Source organism: Cydia strobilella, chromosome 24, assembly GCF_947568885.1.
Source record: "Cydia strobilella chromosome 24, ilCydStro3.1, whole genome shotgun sequence".
Lineage (NCBI taxonomy): Eukaryota > Metazoa > Arthropoda > Insecta > Lepidoptera > Tortricidae > Cydia > Cydia strobilella.
In genome coordinates this window covers 4,083,057-4,103,484 of record NC_086064.1, presented here as the reverse complement: position 1 = coordinate 4,103,484, position 20,428 = coordinate 4,083,057, and the positions used below count along the sequence as shown (strand labels likewise).

General features: G+C 37.2%; 3 protein-coding genes across 4 annotated transcripts in view; all 3 read left to right on the top strand.

Moving 5' to 3' along the window:
* The window catches only part of LOC134752415 (probable lysine-specific demethylase 4B), a 122,889-nt gene that overhangs the window by 28,085 nt on the left and 74,376 nt on the right, over window positions 1–20,428 (top strand). The window lies entirely within an intron of this gene.
* LOC134752246 (zinc finger protein 845-like) lies at window positions 197–11,535 on the top strand. Of its 2 annotated transcripts, none has more exons than XM_063687875.1 (5): window positions 197–535; window positions 1,585–1,789; window positions 4,971–5,501; window positions 5,855–6,025; window positions 11,362–11,535. In XM_063687875.1, the coding sequence occupies exons 1-5, from the start codon at window positions 353–355 to the stop codon at window positions 11,475–11,477; spliced, it is 1,206 nt and encodes a 401-aa protein (XP_063543945.1). In that variant the 5' UTR covers window positions 197–352; the 3' UTR covers window positions 11,478–11,535. The 2 variants fall into 2 exon arrangements, with proteins under 2 accessions (XP_063543945.1, XP_063543944.1); XM_063687874.1 differs by lacking the exon at window positions 11,362–11,535 and adding an exon at window positions 9,061–10,133.
* The window catches only part of LOC134752198 (unextended protein-like), a 59,578-nt gene continuing 55,414 nt past the window's right edge, over window positions 16,265–20,428 (top strand). Inside the window, exon 1 of the mRNA XM_063687812.1 lies at window positions 16,265–16,655. Within this exon, the coding sequence (XP_063543882.1) occupies window positions 16,297–16,655 (359 nt within the window). The 5' untranslated portion in view covers window positions 16,265–16,296. The remainder of the gene's footprint in view (window positions 16,656–20,428) is intronic.

The window sequence follows — 20,428 nt, the reverse complement described above, 5'->3', positions numbered from 1 at the left end:
CATGAACCATATAAGGCAACAAATAACCCGACCAAATTACGTAGGTTGTTTTTGGTAGTATTTCGGTGTATGGTGACGCCGACTAATTACTGTGTTTTGATGGACACTTTTCATACATAGAGATTTGGCTCCTTTATATAGTATCCATGCTACCGAGCTATAGCTCATCTATAGGATCCTACCATCTATAGTCAGATGTCATGCAGACGTCACATGCAAGTAAACTGTCAATTATATATTTTATTATATTTCAATTTCAATGATTTCATAATTAACCTCTTTGTTATTAACCTCGGTTTAACAGTGCGGTTGAAGTACATTTCATTGTTTTTGTGCAAATTTATATTATAAAATGGTATATAAATGGTGTATAGTGCCACTATGCACAAATACTACTTTAAAAAAACCAGACAAATTGTTTGTTTCCGTTCCTACAAAACCCGAAAAACGGAAACTTTGGTTACAATTAGCTCATAGAGACCCAAAGAGCATTTTATCACATACAAATGTTTTTATGTGTGAAGATCACTTTAATGTAAGTAATATTTAACTGTAAATAAATATTGTAGTTAAAACAGTGGCTTTAAATTTTAATGTATCGAAATAAGATCGAACACCGTGAGATTGTGCACCCGTTAGTTTACAATCAAACGTACGTTAGGTTAGTTTGTAATCTTCCTATCGTCTGTTTATATTTGACTAGGGAGATAGTAAACATACCCTCATAAAAATGGCTCGTTCAGCAATGCTCCCCTGTTTTTTAAATTTTATGTTGTTAGATAAGATAATATATTTAGGGGTGGCGAGCGGGGCAGCTGCCCGCCTGTGGCCTCGCGCTTGAGGGAGCCTTGCGCAATAAGCAGTATTTTTTACTATTTGAAGTATTAGAACCAAGGCTCGGATTTTTCTTCATACAAAATACTGGTATTATTACGTTCTTTTTCGTTCTGTCGTTTATTATTCAATTTTTAATGAGACAATCTAATAAATACGAAGTTGTTACCTAAATAATTCATGATTCAGTCCTATGTAAAGAGCATAAAATAATGTTTTCCATCTAAATTTAAGCCATAGACCGGGACTCTTTCCACTTTTCTGTAAGAGCCTCCAATGCCTGCTAAAACCGGTTTACGGGTATCTATGCACCCGTGAATGGGTTCCAGCAGGCGTTCTACATGACATCAAAGGTCTCCAAACGGGCCTCTACGTGTTGCATCTATATCCCTATGCACGCCTTATAAATACCTGGGCTTGAAAGGCCGAGAGTTTGTAACGGAGATACAAATAATTATAATAATTGGAAAAAACAGATCTAATGGAAAGTATTATATTTAAAATCCTCGCTCACACTTGGGGTCACATTCCTAGCTCTCTGCTTCCTGCCTCAGCCTTGCCCTTTGACACATATGGCCATTGGTTCATGACCAAGCTCAGTTCTCCTGAAGCTTGGCCTTTAGGCTGTTACCAAGACATTTTCCTGATACAGCCTATCCATTAAACAGGGGCCTCGCAAAGATCTGCCGCCCGGAGACTTGCAAAGGCTAAGGCCGCCCCTCTTCAAATACTAATAAGTTTGCTTTCCAGATGGAAAAAGATACAATTAACTACATGAAGTATAAAATGGGCTTCAGTCAAAAAATACTTTTGGCAAATGAGGCAGTGCCTACTAAATTTCATTGCCAGAAAGATAGGAGAATTAGTGACATTAGTACTTCTCTCCAAGAATATGCGAACGTTCAACCAGGGGTCACTGTTAAAAAGGAAGAAGATATAAGGCCTATGCCAGTGGGTATGTAAACTTAAATTATAAAACCTAAAAAATGCTTTATAATGGGTACTATACACCATGGGCTCGAGTAACCCAACAGACTAACCACGCATTCCTGAGGTCATAAAGAGCAAAAAATGTTATATGACTTTTGGTAAAATTTGGCAAAACATAAACATTTTTTTAATACAGTTGCTCAAAAAGTGCTACTTTACGTAGCTGTTAAGCGTGCGGAAAGTTGGTTTTCGCGAACTGTTGCTTTTTACTTTTCCAATTTTTTTTAATTTATACTTGTTCCAATTCATGACTACTTATTGATGAGTGTTAATATTAGTTTCCTTTAAACGTTGTACTCAACATAAAAACCTACTGTTAATGTAAGAATACGAAAAATATACATATTTTATAATTTAATTACTTACCTCATCATCATTATAACACGTTTATTTTTTAATATTGAATATTGAAAAACCGTTCTTAATAAGTTGTCTGAATGAAACGGAATAGCTGCCGAAACGCCTGTCAAAGAAGAGGGTTTTTTTTTACTTTTACTACCTACTAAGAGGCGTTTTATGTTTTCAAAGTTTTTATTTCTTACTTGTTGTTTTTATTATTTTTTCGCAACTGTATTAAAAAACGTCGTTCGATACACGTGCGGAAATGTCATTCTTCACTCGTCCCGAGTCTTGCCACTCGCCTATGGCTCGTGGCAAGATATCTCGGTTCTCGTGAATTAATGACATACTTTCCGCACTAGCATCGAAATGTACTATTGTGTTTGTGTTTTCTGCAAAGACACATTATTTCTTTTTACATAATAGGCCAGCAAATGAATGCCCAAAAAAAATTATAGAGGGAAATGCTTGGAACACAATTTTTGACTTCATAGCTTTGTTTGGACTAGTAAGGAGGTGAACATCTCAAAAGTCCCCGCCCGTAACCCTGGTGCTGGGCGGGAGAGGGGGGTTTGAAGGTTCCATTTTTCGGTTTTTCGATTATGCGTCTGAGCGACTTGGCCACTTATACAAAATGAAAAGAGATTTAATTTGTTACAAGTTTTATTAAGTCAAGTTTTTCGATAACTTGTAGTTTTTGAGATATCCGCTCCTAAAAAAAGGGCTTTCTTTTTTATCTTGATTATCTACATCAGTGAAGCTTCTAGGCCGGGTTTGGTACCGTTGTCGTATAAATCGGGGGTGCTAAATTAATTTATGGTATCAACATTGACACCATTCCTAAGTAAAACAAATTTTAAAAAAATGTTTTTTTTTTTTACTCCTCTTTACGCTTAAACCGCTGAACCGATTTCGTTGAAATTTGGTAAAGAGATGGTTTGAGTCCCGGGACAGTACATAGGATAGTTTTTATAACCAAAATCATATTTTAAGGGTGTGAAAAGTGGGGAATCAATAACCGCTGAACCTATTTAAATAATATTTGAGATGGTCTACATGTTTGATTTAGTTGAAAATGATACCAAACATGACCTCAAACCTAAATTTAAACAGTATTAACCTCAGTAATTCAACTTCGGCGAAGAAGCTGAATTCCCCTCACACCAAATTTCACACCTTTAAAGTATGATTTTTGAAATAAAAACTATATTATGTCCTGTCTCGGGACTTAAAACATCTATTTACCAAATTTCGACTAAATCGGTTTAGCGGTTTAAGCGTGAAGAGGAGTTAAAAAAAAAGTTAGTTTAAAGTTTATATGTTTTTACTTCGGAAAGGTGTCAATGTTGATACCATAAATGAATTTAGCACCCCCGATTTATACGAAAACGTAACCAAACCCGGCCTAGCAGCTTCACTGATATAGATAATCAAGATAAAATGAGAGCCCTAATTAAACCTTCAAGAGCGGATATCTCATACTCATACTCATTTAATCATTGCTTTGTGTGTACAAAAAGATCTTAAGATTATTATTATGTTTCAACACTACCCTGTAAGGGCACTGCAATAAAAATTACAAACTAATCAACTACTTATCTTAATAACACTATTAAATACTTATGTTTACATGTAATGGCCTGCCGTATATCTCAAAAACTATACAAGATATCAAAAAACTTGACCTAATAAAACTTGTAACAAATTAAATCACTTTTCATTTGGTTTAAGTGGCCATGTCGCTCAGACGCATAGTTTCCGAGATATAATCGAAAAACTGAAAAATTGAACCTTCAAACCAGGGACCGGACAACCCTTTCCGCGATAAAACCCTTTCAATGGGCGACACTTAAACACGGCTAACACATTGAAAGACTTTCCCTTTTGAGCTGCAAGCCCATTCTACCCTTACCTTTGACTAACCCTTACCGAAAAGCTAACCAAAAATAAGACTAGCTCTTAATAAGGGTTACCCTTATCTTTAAGCGCTTTTTATAAAGGTTTCCCTTTACGTGAAAGTGACAGGATTAGTATATATCTACGGTAGTGTATGAAAAGGAAAGAAAATACTTACCTATCAAAGAACGCCGCCGTCGCCGCCGACGATCGCTCGGATTCGAAGTAATGTGTGCTTTATGAACAAGGTAGACGACTTAAATTAGCACGCTTATATGCTAAAAGGGAAGCCCTTTATAAGGCTAACCCTTATAAGCAATATGCAAGGTGTTGGTGAGCGGATGATATGGGTTTTGTAAGGGTATTTGGGCTACCGATTACTCAAATGTGGTAGCTTTATATAAGGGTTTTTAAAACCAAAACAAAGGGTTTCGTCTGGCAAAGGGTATGGTGAGTTAAGCCTTATGCAATACCCTTATAAAACCCCGATAAGGGATAGCGGGCCGGTCCCTGCTTCAAACCCCCCCCCCCCCCCTCTCCCCCCAGCACCAGGGTTACGGTCGGCGACTTTTGATATGTTCATCTCCTAACTAGTCCAAACAAAGCTACTAAGTCAAAATTATCCTTTGTCCTTCCCCGGGCCTCAAACTATCTCCATACCAAATTTCATCTAATTTGGATCAGCGGTTTATGAATGAAGAGGTAACAGACAGACAGAGCGACTTTTGCAATTATAATATTAGTATGGATAAAAAAATATATATTCCTAGGTTTTTATTTTTAAATACTATTTAATTTACTATCTTTAAGTATCTTTGTTTATTTTCTTTCAAGTGTTTATGTTGGCCTATAGTTTCTCTGACCCCACCTAACCTAACCTTAATTGTATTCTACAGTATCAGTAATTTCAGTGTTGGTTCGCTGTGCACTGGCAATACCAGACACTCTGGAGAGTGCAGATTGTGTGCGGGTGAAGACTGAGCCTTTGTGGGACCTCTCAGCCTCATGTGTGCCTGAGACAGCCAGGCCGATTGAGCGGGCGGTGAAGTTAGAGCGAGTTAGCGATGATGATGACGAAGCCACATGGGACGCCATTGAGCCTCAGACAGCTGGGCTGATTGAGCGGGCGGTGAAGTTAGAGCGAGTTAGCGATGATGACGAAGCCACATGGGACGCCATTGAGCCTCAGACAGCTGGGCTGGTTGAGCATGTGATGAAGATAAAGGGATGGGATGACGGTGACAATGCCTCTTGGGATGTCGAGGGCTTCTGCGACCCAGAGGCACAGGCCGGGCACATTGACCATGTCGTGAAAGCAGAGGGAAGTGAGAGTGAGGGTAATGAAGCATTGTGGCGCCTGTACAATAACCACGAGGTTAAGAAAGAACTTGTGTTGGGTCCCGAGGAGTTCCAACGGCCCAAAGTGACCTTAGTGTGTCAAGGTTTGTTGTTTAAATAATTAAATGTTATAGATTATTGTTACACATTGACTAAGCTTCACAGTAAGCTCGAAGAGCGTGTGCTGTGGGTACTTAGATATTGATATAAATGATATATAAATATTTATGAATATTAATATACATAATATAACTGTTACACATACGCTAACTCCCACAAAAAGAGGGATATTATAAATTCGACTGCTTTGTGTGTGTGTCCGATTTGAATGAGGTTTTTTTAATTGTATGCAGGTTTTCTATCGCTGGTTCTTAGACGTTTTATCAAAATCGGTTTATCAATTTCATTGCGTTTGGGGCTTTTGAAATTCAATTAAACCATGTTGTCCTTATTACAGGGGGTGGGATATTGTCAAACCTGACATGCTCGGTCAGACTGGAGCAGATGCGAGTGGACATGAAGAGCCATACATGCAGCATTAGTCGGCACACATACAAGTTCCGGCAGTGTTTCCTGAGTTATGAAGACTATTGCACAGAAGAGGGATCTACTAGTAATAAACTTGACAGTAAGTTGCAATTTCTTTATTTTTATTTTATTTTATTGTAATTTTTATTTAATCATATGGCATTATATAGATACAGAAAAATCATAAATCTAACTCCAGAGAATTCATTCACTTTATAGACAACTAGTGACCAGCCCCGGCTTCGCACGTTTAGTTCCAACTAATTTACACAAACCCTTTACAGATTATACATATAAACCTTCCTCTTGAATCACTCTATCTATTAAAAAAACCGCATCAAAATCCGTTGCGTAGTTTTAAAGATCTAAGCATACATAGGGACAGACGGACAGACAGCGGAAAGCGACTTTGTTTTATACTATAGAAGACAGGACAATAAGTTACTCTATGGTTTGTGTGTCATCTCTCGGCTCTTTCTACTAAGAAAAGGGAGGACCCTACGCACTACGCCCACACCACTGTTTACACTCGCGTTTCGTGACGCGGCTCGCACGCTAATGTAAACCGGACTTTAGGAGGCGTCCTGGGATCGCGAATATTCTGTCACGATAACCACCACCACCACCCCCCAATGAGTTCATTGAGTATCTCTGCCACCTATGAGATCATTTACAAATACATATAACTTCTTGCTGAGCTTTATACTAAGTGTTTTTAATAAAATCCGTTACATTCGGCATTCGGTACATTTAAGTGATTTAAGGAAATTAAATGGCATAGATCGTGTGATGTGGGACGTTGAAACGATACTACTTGCTCGGAGTATGGATCGATATTGTATTGAATAACATAATGTAAGCTTATATAGGGCTAAACTAAAGGAGTGTGAGTGTACGAGTAGAGCGCCCACTACAATCGTGTTCAATTAATAAATTAGGATATTTTCATTTACATATTTTTATTTTAAGAAAGAAAGAAATACATTTATTGGTAAAAACCTTTCTACTTCTTCCTCGCGTTATCCCGGCATTTTGCCACGGCTCATGGGAGCCTGGGGTCAACAAATCCCAAGAAACGACGTAGGCACTAGTTTTTACGAAAGCGACTGCCATCTGGCCTTCCAACTCAGAGGGGAAACTAGGTCTTATTGGGATTAGTCCGGTTTCCTCACGATGTTTTCCTTCACCGAAAAGCAACTGGTAAATATCAAATGATATTTCGTACATAAGTTCCGAAAAACTCATTGGTACGAGCCGGGGTTTGAACCCGCGACCTCCGGATTTAAAGTCGCACGCTCTTACCGCTAGGCCACCAGCGCTTCCTTTAAACGTAAAAACCTTTCTACATATTATTATAGCGCCACTTCAGTTACAAAAAAGAACTTACTCACTATAAAACTTCTAACTAGACACTGGATAATTTTTAAAGTAACAGGATATACAAAATATAGATAGGTAGTACACCAGCAAAAGAAAAAGGAGTAACTATAAAAAAATATTGATACATTTAATTATTTCATAAAAAATAATAGCATTATAATTAACTCAACCAAACAATTAGCCTCATGCATGAAGTTTATATTTGAACGAAATATGTTTTATTCGGATGTTTGTTACCGTTATATCATGTTACAAATGCATTTCCGTTTTTAAATTACCATTTAATTACTTAAAATTATAAATAAAAAGTACAAAAATTTGCCCGCGAAAAGCTAGTGAGCGAAACGCTCGAAACGCCACGTGACGTCACGCGTTCGACAGATTAGTGTCATTAGTAGCAAACGTCAGTTGGACCGCCCAACGTGTGACGTCATCACGCTCTGTCGAATTCGCGCCAAAAATTATGAGCGTTTCAACCGCTCAAAAATTATCAACATTTTAAATATTTTTTAATAAAATAATGTTAAGGTTTACAAAAGTATTTTTATCATTTCCGGTGTTCCAACGATATAAATTATGAATCCAAAAATAAAAATAAATTCATGCATGGAGCTAATTGAAAATTATGATATGTCATTGATAGCCCGAGATACTAACACTAATATTTTTCTTTCGTTTTAAGTAAATGAAAAAAATAATAATTGAAAATTGATTCTACGAAAAGTTAAATAATTCTTATCTAAAGAGGCCTCATCAAATTATCTAGTTTAAAAATTAAATAATCTACAGATTTCTAGTCTTTTTTTTACTGTATGGAAATATCAGACGATGAAATTAAATTAATGTATTGAGAACCATTCCATGCTTTCATAAATTAAGACATTCTCAAGCACAGGCATAATGTCTGATGTCACCAATGTTAATATATTTAATATAATATTATAATATATAATAATTATTGAATTATGACCGCATATTCTTAAACTTTCTCCAGCTTTTGCTATAAGATTTCAACTTTCACGATTTTTGCTCATTAATAATGAGTAAATATCGTGAAAGTGAATAATAATGAGTCATTATTATTCACAACGACGGGACTTAATCGCGTTAATAAAAGCGTTGTCCCCGTGGTCTTAGAGAAGAGGGTGTCTTCTCCGAGACCACGGGACCACGCCATACTCGAGTCGGTGGTAAATTTAAAAGTTAGAATTTCATTATATTTCCAAGTGTAATAATCACAAAAAGACTTGGAATTTTTTTACACAAGATCTTCCCTTTATTTCCCCCCCCCCTTCACCTTCTTTCCTTTATTTTACTTATAAACCCCCATTCAGGGGATATATATTTTTTAAATTAGTGTGTAATAAAAATAGTTTTAATATAAATAACCTAGCTTTTAAGTAACAAACTAACAAATTTGGAACACCGTTTCTGAATAAAGAAATTATTTATTTATTTATATCCTAACAACAACCAAAAAAATTGAGGTTATATTAAATGCATTGAGCGATAGTTGTTGAAATTTGTAGCGATGTCTTAAACTATACGAGTAATGTATACACAATCGGAAATAGTGTACATGAATAAATAGTGTACACAATCGGAAATACCTTAATTATCAATTATTTCCGAAATGGAGTTAATTAGAATACCAGTGTTTGAGAAATTAAGTTAATTTATGCTCGGGTCAGGAATGCACCCTTTTGCACGGTGTTAAAGAAACAAGGCATATTAATTTGTACACTAAAATTTCAGGACAAACTCAGCATATCAACGATCCTGACCATCCAGGAACCAAATCTTCAAGGAACCCACTCATTCATCAGAAAACGCTTCTTGAAAAACCACACAAATGCGCCTACTGCAATTATGCTACTATTGATAAGATTAATTTAAGAAAACATGAAAAGACACATAGTAGAAAGAAGCAGTACATTGCATCTCAGGAAATTGATTTATGGGCACATAAAACTATACATACTGATAAAAACATTTATCAATGTGCCCGTTGTAGTTTTACTACACTTTATAAATATCATTTAAAAATACATGAAAGGACACATACTGGTGATAAAACACCTTTCAAATGTACCCATTGTACTTTCACTACTGCTTATAAGCAATCTTTAAAAAAACATCAAAACACACATAGCGGGGTAAAACCTTACAAATGTAACTACTGCAGTCACACTTGTACTCAAAGAAGTAAATTGAAACAGCACGAAATGATACACACCGGAGAAAAACCATACAAATGTAAGCACTGCAGCTATGCGAGTACGCATGGCTTTACTTTAAGAAACCATGAAATGATTCATACAGGTGACAGACCTTATAAATGTACCTTCTGCAGTTATGCTACTATTAGTAGACCAAGTTTAAAACGTCACATGAATACACATACATAACGTGACACTTAAAGAAACACAACCTAGGTATAGTGTTTAGATTTCAAACAGTCCCCTTTCGGCTTATCCTTTGTCTATTGTTAAATGAAACCGCACGTGCTACTTACTAGCATAAAAAAATGGTAGGGCCGTTTTAACCGGTTATTGAATTACCACTCTATGAAGATTGCAATAAGGTTTAAAATGAACTAATGGGAAAACATATTCCATAGCTGTGTGGTCTTTGCGGTTACTGAGTGCCGGCAAGTCGAACGCTACAGAACCAGTCTAAAATGTGTCATCGATATGCGTAACAAAGGCGCGTTATCGGAGAGCGCACTTACACTGGTTTTTTTAGCGTTGGACTAGCCTGCGCTCAGGTGCCATTTAAAATTATGCACGAACCAGGTAAGGGACAGGGACGGATTGCGATTAAAACATTTTGATGGATTCATTATATATGTATAGGTCTAGAGTTAGACTAAGCTAACTCTGCAGCGAATTTGTTATCACGGAGCGTAGTAGTGATTTTATAAACGTGAAATGTCTATGAAATTATGATGTTTAAAATAACACGTCCATCCTCGCTATCTAATTCGCTGCAGTTAGCTTGGTCTAACTCTACCATTTAAGACATTGACTATCACACAAAGAAAACATGTAATATCTATAGGCACCCGCTAGGCGGGCCACTACGACATAACAGTAGTGTAAATTGCGGGCAAATGATAAATGATCACTTGATCACTTAGAATACTTATGAGTGGATGGTTGGCAGTCCTTAATAGGGTAGTTGACACATGTTGAATTTTTTTTTTTTTTTTTTTTTTTATATTTTTTTTTTGTTTTTAGCAATTAATGCATGTTAGCCATTAAGTATTAATTATAATGCCAATTAGCACGTAAGGTTTAGCTGTTAGTGCTGATTGAATGCAAAATAAATAAAATGAAATTATGATTTTATAACTAAATCTAGTTAAATAGATAGAAAATGAGCATTATCACAATAAATTGGAAACTTAAAAAATATATGGGAATATTAAAAAATACAAGACCTCAAGAAGAAGGAAGGGGTAGACCTCGGCGGACTTTCTCTGATCAGATCGGGGAAATCCTAAAGAAAGGCCAGGTCAAGAGCACCCTAAACCGGCGAGCGTGTATGAGGAATGTTATGAAAGTGAAGGAAGCGAAAGAGGTATGTCAGGATCGTAGCAAGTGGAAATCCGTGGTCTCTGCCTACCCCTCCGGGAAATAGGCGTGATTATATGTATGTATGTATGTACAAGACCTCAAAGTTCCGAAAAAACTTTTTTAAACTTTCAAATAGGAAAAAAATAACGGTACCATTCGATTCCTTACATTTTATTTTAAAAAAATACTGTATAGGAACAACTAGCATACGTAAACGCCGACAAAATCACAATTTCCTTGTTTTCCATACATCGAAACGGCTTCTAAGCAAAGTGACATAGTGACGTCACGATGTGCTGCAATTTGTGTTAGAGCGTTTGCTCAGTAAAGTGGCGATGCCAGACTTTGACCATCATTTGTGACTTTTGTATTGCTTTAAGACAATGGGTCCCATACAGACATTTGATCCTCAAAACAAACCTGATCGACTGATACCATTAAAAAAATTTGTCAACTATCCTATTGCGCGTTTTTCCAGAAACTTCCTTGTGGTATTCCCGGACCGATACAACCTTCAAGAAAAGAGCCCATCTTAAAGGCCGGCAACGCACTTACAACCCCTTTGCTGTTGGAGTTGTCCATGGGCGACGATAACCGCTTACCATCAGGCGATTCGTCTGCTCGTTTGCCTCCTAGAGTTAGAGATTTTAATGGCACGGACTGTGCAAGTCTTATTTATACCGTTTATACCTCAAAATTTGTTGCGGGTACATAGTATACGTGCTAATATAGTAACGTTCACACGAGCATTCTGTTTGCGGGATACTGCACGCTACAGAAAACTGGATCCTGCAGAAAACCGTACCCGCAAAAAACTGGACGTCGGTGGGAAAGCGGCCTAACATGACACTAGCACAGCTATTAAAATCGCTGCAGAGTTATCTTGGTCTAAACTACATACTTATCATTTAAAAAAAACGTTGATAGAAAACGTACATCGAAACTTAAATCATCTGTAATCTTTAATAACAAAACTTCCGTGAGACACAGACATATTAAATATATTAATAACGGGTCATTCACGTATTTTGAGTCGAAAAACGCTCGACATGTTTCACTCCGTTTCACACAGCTTGCGTTGACGGTGACGGACCGGCGCAGACTGCGGGCCGCATCCCTCCGCGCCCGATGACTCGTGAATACGTGAGTGACCCGTTATTAATATATTTAATACATCTGAACGGCTACCATCAGTTTGGCAGTGACATAAACGCCATCGAGAACGTAATTTACTTTCTCTGCACCTCGCTCGCACCAATAAGCGAGTACGAGCGAGATGCATAGAAAGTAAATTACGTTCTCGATGGCGTTTATGTCACTGCCAAACTGATGGTAGCCGTACTGGAATGTGCCGAGTCCTACACCGCTACAGAAAACGATGTCGCCAACATGATTTTTAGCTTATAAGATTTTTTTTAAATTGATGTTTGTAATATCTTATTTGAATAAATGTATGGAAAAGGTCACGTGACCTTTCGTAGCATCCGTCATCCCGATAAATTTACATACATTTTCTATTAGTTTGTCGATTGTTGTATAATTTTTCTCAGCCTGTAACCATATTTGTACACCATATCACAGAACAAAGAGTGTTATTATTATTTTTTCACCTCAGCAGCTCGAACAAGCCAACTTTCCTCACTCCAGGGAGTGACGAAAGTGCGACTTTCCTCACTCCCGGGAGTGAAACAATGTAGCTTTTTAAATAATATAGTGAAGGCTATGAACTTTATACTTTTATTATGGTATCGTATGGTATCGTATCGTATCGTATGGTATGGTATGGTATTATATTACATATTAAAGTACATTTTTTTTCTGTTTATTCTGTGTAATTCGAAACACATTTTAACCTTTAATATGTTCTCACTACTGAGGTGAAAAATTATGTGTGCAACACGAGAGCAAAGTTATTTTACATCTCGTGTTTTTGAGTCCCTCGCTACGCTCAATATTCTACTTTAGAATCACTCGCTTCGCTCGTGATTCAATTATAGAATCTTTCGCTTTCTCGGGACTCAAAATAAACACTCGCAAGAAAAACCAACTTTCCTCTCTTGTTGCACAAATAACTATTTCCATCTTATTCTAACAGTATTCTGACCCTTTCGGTTTAGCCCATGGTTGACTGGTAGAGAATGCCTTCTGGCATTAAGTCCGCCATTTGTACTCTTCATGTATTGTGCAAAGTTTAAATAAATAAATAAATAATAGTAAAGTCAAAGTCAAAATATTCTTTATTCAAATAGGCCTAGCAACAAGCACTTTTAAATTGTCAAGGTTTACAAATATTACCTTAATCTAAATATCAGAGCGATTTATTGATGCAGTTATTATTATTCCTAAAAACATTGAATTATTATAAATATGTCAAACATAACAATAAGAATTTCACAAAAGGATCGTTAATTACCAAAATTGTATAAAAAAATACTAGTCTAGAAACTTTGTAGAATAAAAATCTAAATGTCAAAAAATACGGATTACCTAATATAGGTATTCATTGAATTATCAATTTCATCATTATTAACATAATAATAAATAATTAATTATTTTCAATCACAATCCCACGGTGTTTCATCATTCATGTAGTCTTGTGTGCTATAATAGGCTTTAGCGACAAGTTTACGCTTTACCAAAGAGGATATAATAGGATAGAGCGGTAGTCATAGTAAATTGTGTAGCCACAGTAAATTCACTGCCATCTATCGACACACGATTAAAACTAAAAATTAAGATGTATAAAATACGACAAAATGTATTTATATATGGATAAATGTTTTTTTTATTTGCATTATTTATTTTTAATTGATTTTGACCCATGTTCTTTCACTGATATGCGTTAAAATTGTTAATAACAAACAAAACCGTCAACCCTATCTATCCGAGAGTAGGCCAAAGGTAGTGGCGCCATCTGATCGAGAATCAAATTTTCTTGATTTTCGAGGCACGTTTTTTCCTTAGGCTGTATCCATCTATTACGCCTATTACGGAATATCTTTGGTTTTACATATTTTTTAAATAGTACTACCGTACAGAAAGGAAACTTCCTACAAAACCGAAGTTTGACAGCGAGTCAGGGTCGAATCATGCTGTCCCTTTCTAATATATGGCATTATCCCTTTCGGCTATTTAGGGTTGTTAAAATCTTATCTGTGGTCGTGCACGCAAAGGGACGTCAAGATGTGCCAACCCTAATAATTGCCTAATAAATGCTGAGGCGAACGGAGCCGACTTTGGCCACAGATTAATAAATAGTTACTACGTAACAGATACATCATTCCCATACAAAAGCGAAAATACCTACTCTATAATAGCCTACAAAATCTTAATAATAATACCTGCTGCTCAGGACGAGAAGAAATGTACCATAAGTATGGCGCACAAAGATTCGAGACTGCCTTGCTCGCCGTGCGAGCCACGTGCCAACGCGTCATCGTAAGAATGCGCTAGGGTTGTACTGTTACTTATGTTATTATTGTAATAAAACGAATGTTGCGAATCAACCATATTTTATATTAGTCAATCAAATATTTAAAAACAACACTTATAATACCTGACTCAAAAAACTCCTTAATTTACGATTTATCTACTTATGTTCAAAGAAATAAATAGTGTCAAAATTCATAAAGATAGATTTAAAATACTACTCACCTTTCTTCGTCTCTCGGAAATGAAAAAACCGGCCAAGTGCGAGTCGGACTCGCCCACCGAGGGTTCCGTACTTTTTAGTATTTGTTATTATAGCGGCAACAGAAATACATCATCTGTGAAAATTTCAACTGTCTAGCTATCACGGTTCATGAGATACAGCCTGGTGACAGACAGCCAGACGGACAGACGAACAGCGCAGTCTTAGTAATAGGGTCCCGTTTTTACCCTTTGGGTACGAAACCCTAAAAACGCCATAAATGATTTCGAAAATAGCATAGAGTAACTTATACTAGAGCGGTACTGTCATAGTAAATTTTGTAACCCCAGTAAATTCACTGCCATCTGTCGACACACTTTAAAACTAAAAATGAAGATTTATAAAAATATGATAGAATGTATTTAAATATAGATAAATGATTTTTTTATTTGCATTAATTATTTTTATGATTTTGACCCATGTTCTTTCACTGATATGCGTTAAAATTGTTAAATAACAAACGAAACCGTAAGCCCCATCTATACGACTATAGGCCAAAACTAGTAGCGCCCTCTGAACGAGAATCAAATTTTCTTGATTTTCGAGGCACGTTTTTTCCTTAGACTGTATCCATTTATTACGGAGTTATATCTTTGGTAATAGGGTGCCGTTTTTACCCTTTGGGTAAGGAACCCTAAAAAACGACAAATTTTCTTTTGTTTTTTGACTTTTACACCCATCTACTGCACAATAATTACGTGGTTTCGGCATTTCGAAGCGTAAGCGCGGGAAACGTGCGGTGCGAGCGCTCAGGCGGGCGTTCGGCGGCCCTCTGTCGATTATATCGTCGACGATACGCCGAGCGGTAGGCATATAGCGCGTGGCTTTGAGCGAGTGAAGGAGGCCTGCTTTGGCCGAAGCTAGGAGTTTCGCAACCCTGTTGTTAGTCGCGATAGCTAAAGACGCCGGTTCAATTAATACATAGTTCGAATCCGGCCTTCATACCATTGGAGGGCTTCGTCACTTTTTCATTAGTGTATGATATCTATTTTAGATTATAAAAACAAAATAAAAAACGTATACTGATTCGATTTGGGTGATGAGTTGATGACGTCGGTAATAGCTTTCTATGGCGGTCCTGTGAGGCGAGGAATTGTATATATTACATCTAGCTGCGCGGGTTTTGCGAACTACCCGCACTTGATCTTGATTATTCACTTGTACTCTACGCTAGCGCGCACTGACATACGGGGCCCTTCACACTACCTACTACACAGTGTACCATTGTTCTGTGTCTGAGCACTAGCCACCTGGACGCTTCGGGCCTTCGGCCCTACGCGAGCTCGGCCTTTTACCTACTATTGTTCCGTGTTTAAGGAAACCGGGTGCTTCGGTCCTACGCGGGCTACGCGGAGCTCGGCCTTCGGCCTTCGCATTTAGACACTTGTGTTTGAGCAATAAGCCCTCCCGTTAATACAATAACTTTCCACGGCACGTTTCACGTAAACCATTGCAGCTGTGTTGTATGTGACCCTTATCAGTCTATCCCCATTTTTTTCTGCTGACTAATAAACATGGAGACGGTATGCAACCTATAAAAAAAAGTACTAAAGAATTTTTTTTAAGCGGGAAATAACAACCTCAAACTGTTAAAAAAAACTTATCAAACAAACCACGTGACGCAACCCAATTCGTTCATTCGATCGAAGCAACATGTTGCCGTGAGTTCCATTTTCCATTCGCTCTCTGATCTCTCATTCGGCCAGTGGCAACCGCGGCGTAATGGCGTGTCTCAGTTTATTACGGACTAGTGGTTTATTTTTATTGTTATTCTTAATAACAAACGCCTACGCGGTGTTCCAACCATGGATATTCGCAGTGAGTGTGAACAAAAGCAGTTGTGCCGAACAAAAATGTGTTTTAAAGTTGAATTTGGAAGTTTCGAACGTGGATTCGTGGTCGTTAACCCCAGAGCCGGCGGTTCGTGGTGCGCTGTGCAATCCTACAATCACCAAGGATGTTGTAGACACAGAATTAATTGTTGAGAAGAATGATAGAATGTTTTTCTGTGCCAAAGTCGGCGAGCAGTGGCTTCACCAAGGAGTTGATTTATATTTGGACGGTGACGTCATAGGAATCAGGTATGTTGGTTACTTCGCTACGATTTGCTTCGCTGGTTCTTAATCATAGTGTGAACATAAAAAAAACCGGCCAAGTGCGAGTCGGACTCGCGCACCGAGGGTTCCTTACTTTTTAGTATTTATTGTTATAGCGGCAACAGAAATACATCATCTGTGAAAATTTCAAGTGGTTAGCTATCACGGTTCATGAGATACAGCCTGGTGACAGACAAACGGACAGCGGAGTCTTAGTAATAGGGTCCCGTTTTTACCCTTTGGGTACGGAACCCTAAAAATATAACCCTTTCGCGTTAGGTGATAAGCTTGTTTTTCTTGTGGGTAGACAGACAAAACAAGTTAAAATAATAATCAAACTTAAAGTTGACAAAATATATTTTGCAACGGTTCGACATACAAATCAACTACCTATAACACTTATTTATCATTTGCAACCTCTCATGGTTGATAACGGTTTACGCTCAAAAGTTGATAATTTGTACAGTATCAACGTATCAACGGTGGGTGTATGAAATATTGACATTCAATATTTGTTATTTGACTGTGATAAGCTCCACCTAAATAATTTTTATTACTGGGCTATAACCGCGAAAATCGAAGTTTGTAAATTTTGAGCAACTGCCTGTCGCCCTAATTAGGCATTTCGGAGGTTAACAACATTAACATTTGTGAACTTCGGTGTTCGGAATTCGAAATAAATCGGTCGGTACAAATAAATGCGTTCGAAAATCATTCGAGTTTTGAATTCATAGTAGAAATTACTTTGTATGTAATAGATTGTTTGTTCAGTTGACTTATGCTAATTTAATTTTTTCGTCGCAACCCCGTTATTCTAACATCGACCTTGGTACATGAGTCATAAGAGTTAATTTCATTATACACGCCTCATTTTACGGTCGCCGTATTGAAAGCGGTTTTTTGTGATGTTATGTAATGTCTATGGTCTGGTGATTCCCTTAATTTTTTTTTACATTCCAGAAATAATCGAGAATCGAAATTTTGTTATAGATGTTGTGCTCTCTGTCGCTCTTGCTTATTGGAGTGATAGAGATTTCACGGTTAATCAGTCTTGCAACGACGTGCTATCAATAGGTATAATAAAATGTAATAAATTAATAAAAAAACTCGGTGGGCCGTATGTTTGTTTGTCACCGATGTATTGTAAATACTGTATAGGTATAGGTGTAGCTTGTGGACGTCGGTAACTCGAATAATAGTATCTTATTACAATGGGGTTGGCCGGTCGAAGTGTTTAGCAGATGGCGCCAGCATAGCTTGCCCTGTCAATCCCTAGAATTGTGTCAAATTTTAGTTTTTTTTTAATGCCCTGGATGCTAGCCCTTTAAGCTAAATCTCATAGAAAAAGGGGCAAGCTGTGATGGCGCCATCTCTGCAAACCTTTGACAGTTGCCAACCCCATTAGTGACCGACTAAAATCGGATACCTGCCGAAACCGAAGCGTTCGGTTTTGCTACAGTTTCTGCCAAAACCTAACCCGGTCTAATCATGATTTTTATTTAGAAACCAAAACCGAGGTTGTACACTACCGAAAATACAGTCTTAAAAGTTTCGACGCGGTGGAAAGTTTAGCAGTTCCAGTTCATGATTGTTATGCCGAAACCTACCGAAAACGACACTTCGGTCAGACACTAATTACAATTTATATAGGTAGCTACCTTTTTTTGCTTATGTATAGGTACTATACAAAACCTTTTATTTACTCATGAATTTATAGCAAGAATAAAATAAATAGTTTTAATACATAGACAAATATTTGAGTTCAAAATAAACATTAATTTAATATGCGTTATCACCTCAAGTTCTTTTTAAGGTTCCGTACCCAAAGGGTAAAAACGGGACCCTATTACTAAGACTCCGCTGTCCGTCTGTCACCAGGCTGTATCTCATGAACCGTGATAGCTAGACAGTTGAAATTTTCACAGATGATGTATTTCCGTTGCCGCTATAACAACAAATACTAAAAACAGAATATTTAAGTGGGGCTCCCATACAACAAACGTGATTTTTTTTTGCGGTTTTTTTCTGTAATGGTACGGAACCCTTCGTGCGCGAGTCCGACTCGCACTTGGCCGGGTTTTTTTTATTTACATTTACCTATAACGAATCGAACGATAAAGAATCTGGGCGTGATTATGGATCGTACTCTTTCCTGGGGTCCGCAACTTAATGAAGTCGGTCGTAAAATTTTTGCCGCTGTGGGATCTCTTAGGCGTCTCCGCAACTTTTTACCACTTTCCACTAAAACCGCGCTGGCCCAATCCCTTCTTCTTCCCATTTTAGACTATGCCGACATCTCTTATCTCGATCTTACCGAAGAGCAATTGAACAAGATTGAACGGCTTCAAAATGTGTGCATTCGCTTCATTTTCGGGCTACGAAAATTTGATCATGTCTCCAGCTTCCGGTCACAGCTCAGGTGGTTACCGATTCGTTTCCGACGTAATACACATATCCTGTCTCTACTCTATCGCACTTTATTTATTCCAAATACTCCTGAATACCTTAAAAAACGGTTTAGTTTTCTTTTGTCTGTTAGGTGTTCTCAGAATCGCCTTCTTGCTGCCCCTCGGTCATCTAGTAAGTTCTACAACAAATCCTTCACTTTCCAGTCTGTAAGATTGTGGAATGCTTTGCCCATTGATATAAGACGTGCTCAATCCCTACCCATTTTTAAAAAACTTCTAAAAGAACACTATTTAAAATCTCTTTCTTAGTCTTGGTCCTTTCACTTACACATATATATTTTTCTTTTTGTTCACGCTACCTGGTCGTTATTCTTCTCTTGCTTGAATTCTCATTATGTATTTATGTATTTTGTGTAGGTTTATGTAGTGTATTATTGTTGCTTAAATAATATATGTAGTTTATGTAGTTTATTTTTCATTGTTTGTTATTTATACTTAGGTATTTGATTTGTAAACTTTACACCTTTGTTATTTTGCACTGCCCATTAACTTATTTCTAGCCAGTGAATCGCTATCTGAAGGTTGTCTGGAAGAGATCGCTTTTTAGCGATAAGTCCGCCTATTGTTACCTACTCACTTATGTCCTGTCATTGTTTGTAACATGTATTTTTCTTTGTAGTGCACAATAAAGTATTTTATTATTATTATTATTATAACTATTTATGTTACACACGTGCATACACTTTACATAGGAGTATTCATTAATTCGCTGTTTTCCTTGAAGGCCCGTTTACACTTTGTTAACATAAATTTTACTTTTTAAGTCTACATTTGCTGCTCTTCTAGCCCATTAATTATGAGGTAAATTTGGACTATTCCATAAAATAAAGAATTGCCGTAGGCACTCGATTTTACGTAAGGACCGCCAACTGACCTTCCAATCCAGAGGGGAAACTAGGCCTTATGCCCTTATTGGGATTTTTTAGTCCGGTTTGCTCACAATGTTTTCCTTCACCGAAAAGAGACTGGTAAATATCAAATGATATCGACAAAATATCGACGTCTGATCGGTCAAAATCTGTGAAAGTAGCCAATTTTCAAATGACAGAGCCTCAGTGTTGGAACAACATTGCAACTCGAATACGGCATACAACCTAGAAGTACACTTTTAAGCGTAAGTTCAAACAGTATTTATTAACAATCCAAAAGCTGGCAAATACCTAAAGCTCCCAAGTCCGTTTTAAACTAAGATTTAATTTGCACGTAAACTTAGATTAAATTTGTATGTTATCTTGTATATCGTCAGGTGACAACCAAAACTCACTAACTATACTACCACAAGTTAATAGC

Excerpts from the sequence above, each read along its gene's own strand:
- LOC134752246 (XM_063687874.1), top strand. The coding sequence starts at position 353 with ATGGTATATAAATGGTGTATAGTGCCACTATGCACAAATACTACTTTA. Across the intron at positions 1,790-4,970 it reads TATAAGGCCTATGCCAGTGG|TGTTGGTTCGCTGTGCACTG; the intron begins GTATGTAAACTT and ends CAGTAATTTCAG. Across the intron at positions 5,502-5,854 it reads AGTGACCTTAGTGTGTCAAG|GGGGTGGGATATTGTCAAAC; the intron begins GTTTGTTGTTTA and ends TCCTTATTACAG.